The sequence below is a fragment of the Drosophila eugracilis genome, unplaced genomic scaffold (genome assembly GCF_018153835.1).
Source record: "Drosophila eugracilis isolate 14026-0451.02 unplaced genomic scaffold, ASM1815383v1 contig_340, whole genome shotgun sequence".
In the NCBI taxonomy this organism is placed as follows: domain Eukaryota; kingdom Metazoa; phylum Arthropoda; class Insecta; order Diptera; family Drosophilidae; genus Drosophila; species Drosophila eugracilis.
Genome location: NW_024573195.1, coordinates 103926 through 119245, shown reverse-complemented (window position 1 = coordinate 119245; position 15320 = coordinate 103926). Strand labels below are relative to the sequence as shown.

The 15320-nt window shown below is 32.2% G+C and overlaps 1 protein-coding gene across 11 annotated transcripts in view; it reads left to right on the top strand.

Moving 5' to 3' along the window:
* The first annotated feature begins 998 nt into the window (after positions 1-998).
* Positions 999-15320, top strand: part of LOC108102321 (plasma membrane calcium-transporting ATPase 3) — a 28181-nt gene continuing 13859 nt past the window's right edge. For 4 of the 11 annotated variants that reach the window (XM_017207103.2, XM_017207101.2, XM_017207100.2 and 1 more), the window contains exons 1-15: positions 4953-5124; positions 5184-5378; positions 5496-5782; positions 6099-6309; positions 6655-6690; positions 7445-7857; positions 7912-8154; positions 8228-8469; positions 8523-8967; positions 9038-9125; positions 9968-10281; positions 10334-10532; positions 10586-10797; positions 10862-11013; positions 12810-12948. In XM_017207103.2, the coding sequence (XP_017062592.1) occupies positions 4968-5124; positions 5184-5378; positions 5496-5782; positions 6099-6309; positions 6655-6690; positions 7445-7857; positions 7912-8154; positions 8228-8469; positions 8523-8967; positions 9038-9125; positions 9968-10281; positions 10334-10532; positions 10586-10797; positions 10862-11013; positions 12810-12948 (3333 nt within the window). In that variant the 5' untranslated portion in view covers positions 4953-4967. Of the gene's footprint in view, positions 1085-1206; positions 1342-4952; positions 5125-5183; positions 5379-5495; positions 5783-6098; positions 6310-6654; positions 6691-7444; positions 7858-7911; positions 8155-8227; positions 8470-8522; positions 8968-9037; positions 9126-9967; positions 10282-10333; positions 10533-10585; positions 10798-10861; positions 11014-12809; positions 12949-13484; positions 15290-15320 lie in introns of those variants that run through there. The other 7 variants (XM_017207102.2, XM_017207096.1, XM_017207099.1 and 4 more) reach the window with 6 other exon arrangements.

The window sequence follows — 15320 nt, the reverse complement described above, 5'->3', positions numbered from 1 at the left end:
GGTCAGCAGACTGCAGATGCACCGAAATTATCTATAATATATAATAATATATAATATATATATATATAATTATATTATTATATAGGGTAATTTATTATGTCAGCTTTTACAGTGAACAGTTATACCGCCTACCAAATTTATTTTAAAACTACTTTTGCTAGATGTTCTAAACGTATAAATTTTGTTAAGTTTCATCATTAAAATCACTCTTAATCAATCAAGATATTTTGCTCATTTTCCGTCGCAATTATCGCCGTTTCTTTGTGTTTCTATGTTCTGCATGCTAACAGTTATCCGCTTTTGATTTTTGGATATCTGGATTTTGACTAACTCTATGTGCAGAAACCTTTTTATAAGTAATTTAAAAGTTAACAAAATATTTTTGTTTTGATTATTAAACGATGCATAAGTTTTTAAGTATATTTAAAGGAAAATGACAAAGGCATTCAAGACTGATAAATATCAAGCATATTCTTACAAAAAATAAAAACAATATCAACAGATTCTAGCCAGTCGCAGGTTTGATTTTATAAGCGTATTACGAATTGTTTATTGTGCCTAAAATTGTGCTATCTACAAAAGACATATTGGTCATGGCACTATACCAGTAGACCATAAAATTTAACTTTTAATATTAAAACTTATTATTTTGCAAGAACAACTGTGAACTTTTAAAAACTTTTTCGACATACATTTTGGCAAGCAATAAAAATGTAATGGTATTTAAAGGTTGCCCAAAAAAATCCTAAAGATATTATATTCTCATTTATCTCATAATAACAATTTAACCCAAAGAATCGATTTAGATTAAACAAATTTAATATTTTATAATAAGCTGTTGGTATAAATATTTTCTTTGAGTACATAGAAATGTTTATGCTACTTATCACTCAGGTAAATGGACGCCGCAGTACTAACGTAATACAGTCAAACAAATGATAACCTGATAACTGCGTTAATCAAGATAAACAGCTGCGCTACTGTCAGATTTTTTCTACAAATACCATCGTAGTGCAGTTGTTGCCGCAGTCTATTGTATTCTTATTCATATGTCGTTTCTCAGTCAGTTATACGAAAAAGAAAGGTGAAGCATAAATGAATGTCGGACCAATTCATACATTTCACATAGACAAAATGAAGAATATTAAATACCAATAATCGATTACTAAGTTAAAAGATCATTTCGATAGTGAACGTTTTCGATATATCGATATTTCCTTCTGCCGAATATTAATATAAAAAAGGCGTCCGAGTGCAGTGTCATAAATTTAGATAAGATATTTAGATATATATCGAGTCATTTTTACTTGAGTCCTGTACAATCCACTGCTAATTGTGTATGTATGTCAACAAAAGAGATATAAGTTAAATTACATGCGAAGGAATTCTGATATTCTGACATGAAACTGTTGTGACGTGCTACTGTGTGTGTATGAATGCATGTATGTATGTATAGACCTCGACTTGTCCGTTTGGAAAGCATAAAATTGATTAATGTGAACGTAGGTAGAACAGAAGCAATATTAGTGTGTATTGAAACATATAATTTACTTCTGCTTTAAGCTTCTTATACATACGTATTTACATTCATTTGAATATAAGTCTTATTCCAATGCCAATGTGGCTTATCCAAGTGCAAATATGTACATAAGTATGTAGCTCATGTTGTGGCGAATGACGTAAGATTCCTGATTGCTGAGTGTCAATGACATGATACTAAAGACTTTTATGTATTTTTTTATAACTATTGATATTATTCGAATTTTAATGAAACGAAGAGAAAAAACGAATGGTATGTACATATAAAGAACGACCTGCCTCGTTACACCTATTTAGATGTACCACTTATATCTATTATATATGATATCCGCTATATTCGTATTACATTTTAATGCACTCAAAATTGTGTAGCTGTGGGCGTTCTTACAAATATATAAATCTGACTAGATACATACATATATCAACAAAAGTATCTATTTATGGAAAACTTTTTAAATAATCCCTTAGATAAAAGTTGGCGTTTCTTACAGGTGTGTTTATTCAAACAGTAGATCTAGAAGAAGTCTAATTTTATTGCGGCTATATCAAATATGCATATATAGTAAAAAAAAAAATTCTAAAAAATTAAATTATACTATGTAATTTTCCTCTTTTGTTTTAAATACAACACTTTTTCCTATGTCGTCTAGAGCATATGCAATTAATTTATGTTGATAAAGATGTCTACCCAGCGAGCAGTTTGAAGTTAGTTTCTAAATGTCTGGTTTTAACGACCATTTTACTGTTAAAATAACTAAAATATTAATGAAATAATTTAATGGGTGACTCAAAAAGCAGTCGTATCTAGATTAAAAATCGCTAGTAAATGTTTTCAAAATATGAAGTAACAAAAACGATATAAAAAGCAATCGAAAATTGATAATCTAGATTTCTGGTCGCTGTGAAACAGCTTCTCATCTAGTTTGCCTTTTTCAAATGGTTTATTTCTGCACAAATTTCATGCACGCGCTCTTAGTTTCCGCACTTTTATATATATTGGATTCGTTAAAAAGTATGTAACATGTAGAAGGAAGCGTTTCCGACCCTATAAAGTATATATATTCTTGATCAGTATTAATAGCGAAGACGATTATAAGGTTATAATCTGGTTATAAGGCCGCACATGGGCAGTGACGTCACTTTCAGTTACTCAACATGCTATCTTTGACAATAGGTGGCGCTTTGGGAATTTCCACTAGCAAAATGAATATTTTAAAATTGCATAATACAGTAACAGTAACTTATAGTCGCAGCATTCGACTATAGCGTTTCTTCTTGTTTTATAGTTCTTCAATATATTTTATGAAAGCCACGTTAGTTTGACTTTAAAGTCGTGGTCCTAATTGACAATATATAATGTATTAATATTATTCATTTTGTCTGTATGAACGGCGGAATTCTGGGAATTTGTAAAGCTTTAAAGTTTAAATTAGGCATGAGCTGAGTAAATTTATTACGTGGTTCGATATTCATCAAAAATAAAAAATGGTCTCAATTGGTTTTTACTGGTATACTTTTGACGTCATTGAGTTTTATCAGGTTGAAAGCTTATCATCGTGTCAAGTAAAATGTGTTTCATAGTACTTTGAAAGGTTTCTCTGGAGTAGCCACTTAACACTAAATTCAATCTACTTTCATCTAGACGACAAAGCTTCGTACACTTCATATTTCGGCATTAAAGAATTGGTGCTTGTAGCAAAATGAATTACATATATTATTAAACTATTTGAAGTTTAAATCCTTTCAAGGATAAGAACATATCTTCAGCTAATTAACTTGTATATTTTTATTAACTATAAACCTAATGGAAATTTTTATAATTACAATTCGTTATATTAAAGTTTAAATATTTTGCAAAGTATCTAAAAATTTATAGTTGTATTAGAAATATTATTGCTCAAATACTTTGTTAACGGAAGTATTAAAATAACTAACAGAAATTGACGCCGAGTAACTGTGACGTGACTTTGGGGATTCCACTTATATATCTGAAAGTCTATACATTAATTATTAAATTAATTGAATGTCTAGCAACTCCGTAGAATTGATATATTTTATCGCCTCATAAATGTAGCTTCCCCACAAGAGCCGCGACTAAGAAATACCCGTTACTGTGTTTAAAAATTTAAAAATGAAAAAATAAGAAGAAACGCTATAATCGAGTGCCGCGACTTTAAGATACCCGTTACTGTATTACACTATTTTAAAATATTAATTTTGCTAGAAATGACAAAACACCACCTTTGAAAAGCTAATGGAGACGTCATTGTTCATAAGAAGTGAGAATTATAATAAATAAATGTTTAAATGTTTTACAAGGTCAAGCATACATTTTAATTTTTTGGACGCCACAGTTTTTCGCTGTTTGTGGGCGTTAGAGTGGGCGTGGGGGAATAAATATACCACTTTAAGCTGCAGTGGTACATAAAAAATATGTATTCTTGATTCTGAGTTTCTAACTCTTATAGTTACCCAAATCTTAGCGTTTTGGGTTACCATATTTTGTGGGCCTTAGAGAGTGTGTGTGGCTGGTTGGAAAAAAATAATACGCATTTGGGGCATCATTAAATACATAAAATACATGCTTAATTCCAACTTTTTATCACTATATGTAGTTGCCGAGATATCAGACTTTCTACAAAAAGCAAAAACCTTATTTTGAGCTTGCGTTGTCATCTTAAGATTATTCATTCTTAATCCCAACTTTCCAGCTCTAATGGTTCCAGATAATTCAGTAATTTAATTTTTCGTGATTAGTGGGCGTTAGAGTGGCTGTGGCAGGGTGCTTAAATATACTTGCAAGAATCTGTTTACTTAATCTGAGACCTTAGCGTTTCTACGGACAGACTGACATGACTTAATCGACTTAGCGACATATGTCCGAACCATAATAAGTATTTTTATTAACTAATGGTACGCCTCTAGTAAGACCTTCTAACCTACTTTTATTTTGTTGAAATAAAATTCAGATTCCAAGACTTTTTTGGTAAATGGAAAGGCAAAAATGTGAAACCAAAACCTTAATTTTTGTATAATGGACACAACAGTTTTCACCAGTTGTCATCTCAAGAATATGTATTCTTTATCCCAAATTTCAAATTCTATATAGAGAATATTATTGTCGACAGCCAGATGAACGGAGATGGATCAGGAGTTCAAATAGAACTTTTAAAGAATGTGTTGGTGGCAATTAACTTTAAATGTCTCAGTGTAATAATTTTTTGTTGTTACTCATAAGTAAGTAAGTAAGCTTAAAACAAGTAAGTTATATATAAATATATATTTATTTATATAAATAGACTGAAAGTTAATAAGAATAAAAATAATTAACAAGAACAAGAAAGTATAAGAAATAGTCAATTTTTATATACTTTTCAGACGTTGTAAATAAATTAAATCTATTTTGCCCACAGATTAGACCAAAACAAATGGCTACTATAGATGGGAGACCGGCGCAATATGGTATTTCACTTAAACAACTACGAGAGCTCATGGAGCATCGTGGTCGTGAAGGTGTTATGAAGATTTCGGAATTTGGTGGTATTCATGAATTATGTAAAAAGTTATACACATCTCCCAATGAAGGCAAGTTTTTCTACCTACTATATATATTTATTTTTATAAAATATATGGTGTAACTTAAGGTTTAAGTGGCTCGAAAGCTGATGAGGAGCACAGGCGAGAAACATTTGGTTCAAATGTAATTCCACCGAAACCACCAAAAACCTTTTTGACATTAGTCTGGGAGGCTCTTCAAGATGTAACACTTATTATTTTAGAGGTAGCTGCATTAGTATCGCTTGGGTTATCATTTTATAAACCAGCCGACGAGGATGCACGTAAGTATTTATTATTAATTATACTGGACAAAATGTTTAAAATGCAAAAAAAGATCTTATTTCGTTGTCCGTGTTATAGATTGTTGAATTGTAATTCATTTCATTTTTTTTTTACAGCTGTGCTACAGGAGGAGGAGGAACATCATGGGTGGATTGAAGGATTGGCCATTCTTATTTCTGTTATTGTTGTAGTTATTGTTACTGCTTTTAATGATTACTCAAAGGAGAGGCAATTCCGAGGTTTACAGAATCGTATTGAGGGCGAGCACAAGTTTTCAGTAATACGTGGAGGGGAGGTGTGCCAAATTTCAGTTGGAGATATTCTTGTTGGTGACATTGCCCAGGTGAAATATGGTGACTTATTACCGGCAGATGGATGTCTTATTCAAAGTAACGATTTGAAGGTAAGTTAGAACAGTTAGTAGCCCTAATCAGATTTGCCAATGCAAAAAGTTGACATCTTAAACGTTATTCATTTAAAATCGTTAAATATCATACAATATCATATGAAGTCTTTTCCGAAAAATAATCTATAGGATCGGAAACAATAAAACAAAAACACATCCGTTACTCTGTTAACAAATTTCAAAACTATTTTACGAACGCAAATTAACTTCTTGTGCATATTTTAGGAACCTTTTTTGCTAGAACCTTACTCTAATCTGATGTTAAATTGGCCATTTCTATAGTTGTTCTATAAGCTTATCGTTTGTTTCACAGGTGGACGAATCTTCGTTAACCGGAGAATCTGATCATGTCAAGAAAGGATCAGACATTGATCCCATGGTTCTATCAGGTACGCACGTCATGGAAGGAAGCGGAAAAATGGTCGTTACTGCGGTAGGGGTTAATTCTCAAGCAGGCATAATTTTTACACTTCTTGGGGCGGCAGTGGATGAGCAAGAGGCGGAAATTAAAAAGATGAAAAAGGGTAAGTAAAATTAAAACAATGCATAATAGTTTTTGGCTGATTTCAAACATAGATTCTAAAACATATATTTAATTTAGACCCAATCTTAGTCAGTCCAATACATCTCAATTGTTGTAAGATGATATATATTTTTATTTATTTATTTTCTATTTTGTTGTTTTTTTTTCATATTCAAATTGCCATATATGAATTGCATGACGTGAATTGATTGACCCATCATCCTTCATCTACCCAATCTGTCAACCAACCTACCAAAAATAACCTGCGACCAACACCAACCACAAAACAATCAACAAATATCTACAAAAAATTGAATCGAAAATATTAAAATGATTTAATATTCAGAAGCTAAAAGAGCCAACAAGCAAAAGAGTCTGACAGGTGAATTCTTGAGAAATATTTATAGTTATTTGTTTCGTAATAAACGTTTTTTTTATAAGTTTTATTTAAAATAAATCTTTAATTACAGCGTACGATATATAACCAAATGTTTCTTATAAATTGCATTAGGTCTAGAGGATATCGTTATTTTTGTAAATATATATTTCTTGTGTCTACTTAATTTGAATACCCGTTACTCGGGTAAAAGGGTATATACAGTAAAAGGGTATACTAGATTCGTTGAAAAGTATGTAACAGGTAGAAGGAAGCGTTTCCGACCCTATAAAGTGTATATATTCTTGACCAGTAGCCATGTCCGTCTGTCCGTCCGTTCGTATGAACGCTGAGATCTGAACTATAAGAGATAAAAAGTTGAGATTAAGCATGAAGATTCTTGGGGTCCCTACGCAGCTCCAGTTTATTTCAGCATCCTGCCACGGCCACAAATCACGGAAAACTAAAATCTCTGAAATCTAAGAAAATATTAGAGCTAGAAAGTTGAGATTCAGTGTGAATAATCTTAAGATGCTAGTAAATAAATATTTACATCAATAATTTGGCAATATGAGCTTATGTAACTCTTAATGTTTTCAATATAGTTTTCAAAAACATATTAATGCGAAAGATACTCTCTTTCTTTATACCTTTCATAAGACCTGATCAAGTAAATTTTTTCGTGCATAATTTAACAAGTCAATGTTAGTTTCCTTTAATATTTATATATAATTTAAATATTTCATGTCATTTGATACAGGTGAAAGCGACGTACGACCGCAAATAAAAGGGTCTCAAACTCCAACTCAACGACAAACAGTCGCAAGTGAGGGAACTAAATCGGAATCAGAAGGAAATCATGTGCCGCAGTCATCATCTACATCTGCTGCTGCTGAAACCGGACACAAAAAAGAAAAATCGGTGCTCCAAGCTAAGTTGACAAAATTAGCTATACAGATTGGATATGCTGGGTCGACCATCGCCGTACTCACAGTTATAATTCTGATTATTCAGTTTTGTATTAAGACTTTTGTTATTGATGAAAAGCCTTGGAAAAACACTTATGCCAATAACTTAGTAAAGCATTTGATAATTGGCGTTACAGTATTAGTAGTTGCTGTTCCAGAGGGACTTCCTCTGGCCGTAACTTTATCCCTGGCATACTCGGTCAAGGTTAGTTGGGCTTAAATAGATAAAATCTTAATTTAATGAATAATTATTTTATAGAAAATGATGAAAGACAATAATTTGGTTCGACATTTGGATGCGTGTGAAACAATGGGTAATGCCACTGCGATTTGCTCAGACAAGACCGGAACCCTTACGACCAACCGTATGACGGTTGTTCAATCCTATATTTGTGAAAAATTGTGCAAAGTTTTGCCAACACTTAGCGATATACCACAACATGTTGGCAATTTGATCACAATGGGAATATCTGTTAACTCGGCTTATACTTCAAATATTATGGTAATTAAATTAAATTTATTTTTGCTGTATAACCCGGTAAATATGAATTTGTTTCTTTCTTTTGGCATAAAAGGCTGGGCAGAACCCTGGAGATTTACCAATACAAGTTGGCAACAAAACAGAGTGTGCTCTTTTGGGATTTGTGCAAGGGCTAGGTGTGAAGTATCAATCTATTCGAGAGGAAATTACGGAGGATAAATTTACGCGCGTGTATACTTTTAATTCAGTTCGTAAGAGTATGGGGACTGTGATACCCCGTCCTAATGGAGGGTATCGTTTGTATACCAAAGGAGCTTCTGAAATCATCATGAAAAAGTTGGTATATTTATTAAAACAAAAATTTCTTATAATTGGTATAATTATTTTAGATGTGCCTTTATCTATGGCCATGAGGGAACCTTGGAGAAGTTTACAAGAGATATGCAGGAACGTCTGATACGTGAAGTTATTGAACCAATGGCATGTGATGGTTTGCGCACCATATCTGTGGCATATCGCGATTTTGTGCCTGGGAAAGCAGCCATTAATGAAGTACATATTGATTGCGAACCAAATTGGGATGACGAGGAAAACATTATGACAAATCTTACATGCCTCTGTGTAGTTGGTATAGAAGATCCAGTTCGCCCAGAAGTGCCAGACGCCATTCGAAAATGCCAACGTGCTGGTATAACCGTTCGGATGGTCACTGGGGACAACATTAATACAGCACGCTCAATTGCCAGCAAATGTGGTATTTTGCGACCTAATGATGACTTTCTTATTTTAGAAGGCAAAGAGTTTAATAGGCGCATTAGGGATAGCAATGGAGATGTATGTTATATTACCATTATTTTTGGCACAGGTTTTAAATTTATTCTTTTTTTGTTATTATTATCAACAGATTCAACAACATCTTATTGATAAAGTATGGCCAAAACTGCGGGTTCTAGCACGATCGTCCCCAACTGACAAGTATACTTTAGTTAAAGGTTCGTTGTGTTTCAATTCCTTAAAACCGTACTCAGTTTAAAGTTGATGCCCAACACAAAACGGTTCATTGTATAGTTTCCGACCTTTTAAAGATTACTAGACAATCTGATATATCCATGCTTGTGGTTCTCGACTATAAAGACCAAGAAGTTTGAATTAATAAGTGCGCGACGCAAGTTTTTTAATGTTAAAAGATTTTTCTAAGTTAGAATATTTATATGGAAAGTATGGAAAGTATTGAAAATATGGAAAGGGTAAAAGGAAGCGTTGTGTATCAATAGCCATGTAGATTAAGCTATGTCCGGCTGTCCGTGTGAACGCTGCGATCTTAGGAGATACTATAGGAGATACAAATTTGAGACTAAGTATGTAGATAATGAGGTCCCTACACAGCACAAGTTTATTTTAGCATCGAAATCGCTTTGTGCTGCTTAATTGAGTTCACATGCACATGACCTGAATTCTTGATTGCCCAAGGAGCCAGGATTCGCCTCGAAAAACCAAAGGCAAATCCCTTTCACCCCCCCTACATACACACTTAATGCCAATGTGTGTGTTTTTTGGGGGGTGGTGGTCGCGTCAGGTGTTCTGACTGCTGATGAGGCCACAGCACATGTTGCCCTCCTTCCACAGATCCTGGGGACCTTCCACAGTTAGGAGACTTTTAACCTGCAAGTTGAATTCTCTTATCCCTTTGCTTCGCTCCTTTTATTACGTAATTCCATAGTTTACTTTTGCTACCAGACTCCGCTTTAAGTGGCAGGAAAAACAATAAGATCAACTTCTTAAGCTCAAAATATTCAAACACTGCAATTAAACTTTAATTTAAATATATTTAAAGGTATTATTGACAGCACAGTTAGTGAAAATCGAGAAGTAGTTGCTGTAACTGGAGACGGAACAAATGATGGCCCAGCTCTTAAAAAAGCCGATGTGGGCTTTGCTATGGGCATAGCAGGAACAGACGTTGCTAAAGAAGCTTCTGATATTATATTAACTGACGATAATTTTAGCAGCATTGTTAAAGCTGTAATGTGGGGCCGAAACGTGTATGACTCCATAGCCAAGTTTTTGCAGTTTCAGTTGACAGTCAATGTAGTCGCCGTAATTGTTGCATTTATTGGTGCGTGTGCTGTCCAAGATTCTCCACTTAAAGTAAGTATTAAGAGACAGTATTAGACATAATTTTAATAAAAACTTTTATCAGGCAGTGCAGATGTTGTGGGTAAATCTCATAATGGATACATTGGCATCACTTGCATTAGCAACCGAGTTTCCGACACCAGATTTATTGCTCCGTAAACCTTATGGCCGCACAAAACCTCTAATTTCGCGCACAATGATGAAGAACATATTAGGGCAGGCGCTTTATCAATTGGTAATAATATTTGGACTGCTTTTTGTCGGTAAGTTTTATTTAAATTTGTTTTTACTTTTTTGTAATATTTAAATTTTGTAGGAGATTTAATACTTGATATTGAATCTGGTCGCGGACAAGAACTTAATGCGGGCCCGACACAGCATTTTACTATTATCTTTAATACATTTGTCATGATGACTTTATTCAATGAAATTAATGCTCGAAAAATCCACGGTCAGCGCAACGTTATTGAAGGTCTTCTGACAAATCCTATATTTTATACCATATGGATATTCACAATGATATCACAGGTAAGTTTTTCATATTCTAAGAATTGGTAATTTAGCCAAATGCTTATGCTATACCTAATTTCAGGTGTTAATCATTCAATATGGAAAAATGGCTTTTTCGACCAAGGCTTTGTCACTAGACCAATGGCTCTGGTGTATATTTTTTGGAGTTGGTACGCTTGTTTGGGGTCAACTGATAACCTCAGTGCCTACAAGAAAATTACCTAAGATATTATCGTGAGTAAATGTTTAACGTTATTACGCTTATAAATACCCACTTATAAATGGAATTAATGATGACTTATATGGTTGCATAATTTAAGTCACATAAAAATTAAGAACTAAAGGTTGTATTCCGTTTATTAGCTCAGAGCTCGTTATTATTTGCATTCCATGCTATTGTTAAGTAAAACATCTATATGTATAGCCATTGTATTTTTACAATTACGTTATTACTTTTTAATGATTATGAATGTGTGCATGTATTATAGTTCAGTATTTTAACTATAATTTTATAAATATGTTTTTAGTTAAAATAAATATACAGGCCTAGAAACTTTTGTTTTCAATTATGCTAATTATTATTTAAGAAATTATTTTAAATTGTTAAAAGTTTATGTTATTTTTTACGCTATCGTTAAGTTTATTCTAGGCGTGTACATGTTTTATAAATACTTACATCTTTGTATATTTAAGGCAAAGTAATGGTAGCAAAAAAGATTTAGCATAGCCTTTTGAAGGCTTTTTTTGATGACCAACGGGCGGGAGGTAAAAGGATTATATATTTTTTAGGATTTCACTTCGCACAGATACTGATAGTACTTTTTTTTGACGCTTCATCTACAGAAACACTCAAAGGCATGTACATAGGTCTAGAAGATATTTTCAGACCGAAGTGTTCAGAGTAAATACCTTTTTCCACATCGTCGTCTGTGTAGTTGTGTGTAGTTACGGATAGTCCCCATATTCCATTTCACAAAATGGTTCTAAGGTGATCCACAGGATTTCAGTAGGGAGTCGCAATAAACCACCACATAATGTGTGCAGAAGAATGCTTAGACTTTTGCAAAGTTCATGTTTGGGGTTTTTGTCATATAGATAAATTTCGATCATACGTTAAACTCCAGCTATTAACTCTCTAAATAGCTTATGTAATTCTTTTATGGTACAACGGGTAAACAGATCAAGTTCCCACAGAAGATTGGTCGCTGTCGATGAAGAGCCATCAAACTGGCTGTGAAGATGGCCGAGCGAAGTTCGGTTGCTTTCCGACAGATTAAATGGTGCTTGCTGCCTCTGCACCCGCTCATCTTTGTTAGGATTCTTGTCGAGAGACCTGTCCTGGCATTTGGCAATATCACAGTTGCTGCTTTTCCATTTGGATAAAATCTTAGCTTTTGATAGTTCACCTCCAGATCTGAGAAGTAGATGTAAGACCTTTTTCCTGGTTCTTTGGGTTCTATAGAAACACAATATGGAATAAATGTTAGGCACAATCATCTACGTAAGTTCCGATTTGTATCAAAAAGAGTATCTGCCCTATAGTTGAACTTTGTATTCGATTTTTTTTGGAATTTTGGGATGTGCAGTGTTTTTCCCGTCCTGACGAGTCATTTTTTTAAGTTTGCATTATAAGTTAGATTATTGGACATTATAAATGTTTTACAGAGAACAACATTTTTCTTAGGTAATTTATTTTACGCTAACGTTATTATTAGATAAACATCAATGTTTTTTTCATTTTTAAACGTAAATTGCTTTTAAGTTAGTTAACTCAGATATCTTTTACACCTCAAGGCAAGCTGTTATAACTCTAAAAAGATTAAATGAATTAGGTTGGGTTATTGACGTTAAACAATTTTTTTAGGGATGGCTTCTTTGTGATAATCAACTGGGAAGATATATAAATTATTAATAATAAAACATAAAGAAAATATAAATTTTCAAAGGTTAGGTGTCATATTTCATAGACATGTGATAAGGACCAAAGTTTTTTAATTAAAGGATGACATTTAAGAAACATAACATTCTAGGTGGGGTCGCGGACATCCAGAGGAATACACAGATGCCATGCATTTGGGAGAAGAACGTTTTGATTCAATTGATTCTGATAAAAAACCAAGAGCTGGACAAATTCTCTGGATTCGTGGACTAACTCGCTTGCAAACTCAAGTAAGTGTCATGCCCAAACTCTAAACATAAACATTTAATTAAATAGTAAAGCGCAACCACTTGGTTTCAAAAAAAGGATCAAAATTATGTTATCATATCAGTTCGAGATTTAAAAATTTTATTTTATTATGATTTCTACTTGAGTTTTATTTCTATACTTTAATCACATAAATAAAAAAACAGGGTAATATTAAAAGCTAGCTGGGTCATATTCTACACGATTCTCTGGACTACTTAAATTTATTTTTTTAGACGCTGTCAAGAAAGTTCGTAAAATTGTAATTGTTTTATCTGTAACGATTTTTTCCGAAACATTCCATGGTGGCACGAAAAATGTAATACGAAAACGTTAATCTGACATAAAATAAATGTGGGATGAAAAACTTTATATATAAGGACATTCCAACTATTAGAATAAAGGAAATAAGTAAAGTCCTTTTGGGGGTCATACATTTAATTATATGAATTTTGTTTTTATTTTTACTATTAAATTTATTTGTTCTTACTGTTTTGAAATGGTTTGTGTTCTTTGACAGTACGTTTATTTTCAGATTGACACTGTAGCTTCTCGTAAAGTAGTCGCGTTAAAGTACTAATATATAGAGCGCCAATTTTTTAAACAAAGTAATTTAACGAATATACTGTTTAAAAAATGTATGTAAATATGCTGCAAGTGAAATGGTCAGATTTAAATATTATGTTGTTCGCCTACTGTTAGTTTTCTAAACATTTTGTAGATTGTCTGTTTTTAAGAAAAATTAGACAATTTAGGAGTGAACATAAAGCTTTTTTATAGCTCTGTCTCTTTAATCTTACAACTTTTTTCGATCTGTCTTCCTGTCTCTTTTGACTAACTATATTTACAATTTTTAAGTAAGCACTTTTCTGTAATTTTGGTGTTAAGTATGATTTTAAAATGGGTCGCTTCACATTTCTTATTCCCACTTAAAATAAAAGAAGGAACGCTTTTGTCAAGAGTCCTGATGCTCGTTTCTGTTTGTAAAACCAAGGCTTATTTATAACATTCCTGGTACATAACAGAATTGGTATATCAAAACGAAATGTACTTTTGCGCACTCGACTATATCGTAGTTAATGGGTAATGGCGTAAAAATTAAACTATTTTACACAAATTGAATGTTATGTAAATTTTTATCCAAAGTAAAAGTATACAAAAAAATTAAATTAAAAACTTATATTTCAAGATTCAATAGTCTTAACTTTGTGTTACGATTCACATATAAAAACAGCAATCTAATAATTAGAAATTTTATTACCATCAGTTATTTAACGCGATAGTATCTAATTAATTAATTTTAGTTTGTATAGATTATCCCTAATTAAAATGATGTGCGTCGTGCGTCAGATAAGTGCGTCGATACCTGCTCCTGATTACATTAATTACATTCCTTTATTTTCAATAAATTTTCCACACCATAACGTCTCAACAAAATATGCATATATTTCTTATCTATTAAATTACCCTTTTGGTATTTCTCTAAAAATATTTAAGCTCCTCCAACGAAAACAAAACTTTACTTTTAAAACTTTACTAAATCTAAATAAATAACCTTTTGTTACAAGATGCATGATATTTTTAAATGGGAAATATAACTTCTTAGTTCAAAACGCTATTTTATTTTGGTTATCCGTATTCGTAATACTGCGGGATATTTTTTTCATACAACTAAATGCCCCAATGGTATTCTTTCAAAAATTTTCATAAAAAATTAGTAAAGAATAATAATATGATATAATAATATAATATGCTATAATAAAATATTATATAATAACAAAATGAGCTAAAATAGATTTTAACATTATATTAAAAATATGTTTTCCGACTTGTATTTATTCGTTTATTATAAGAGCTCAAACTGACTGGAGCGTCCATTATAGCTTCCGGGAGTAACGTTCTTCTAAGTCAGGGGTTAAAATTCCATTTACGGCGGACCATTAATAACACAAATACAAGAAAACGTGCACATATTATATTTATACAAAAGTTATGTGAAAGTTAGTTCGAGCAACTTGGAGCTTCGACAGAGTGAGGGGGAAATATTAAAATTAAAAAAGCTTATCGCTAAACGATACATTTTTAATATAATAATAATAATAATAATATTGACATTTACCATACCTACGGTATTAAATATAAATAAAATAAATTTTATGATTTTTGTAGAGTAACCTTTTTTAATAACTATAAGAAACCGTTTACTGTCTTATTAAATTTTAAAATAATCATTTTTCTACGAGAAATTGAGGCAGCGAATAATTTTTCCAGCTTACCTTTTCTCAGAAAAAAACACGTCTAATAAATGATGACTTATAACCTAAACTTCTAAATAAATTGTGAAATAATGTTTTGT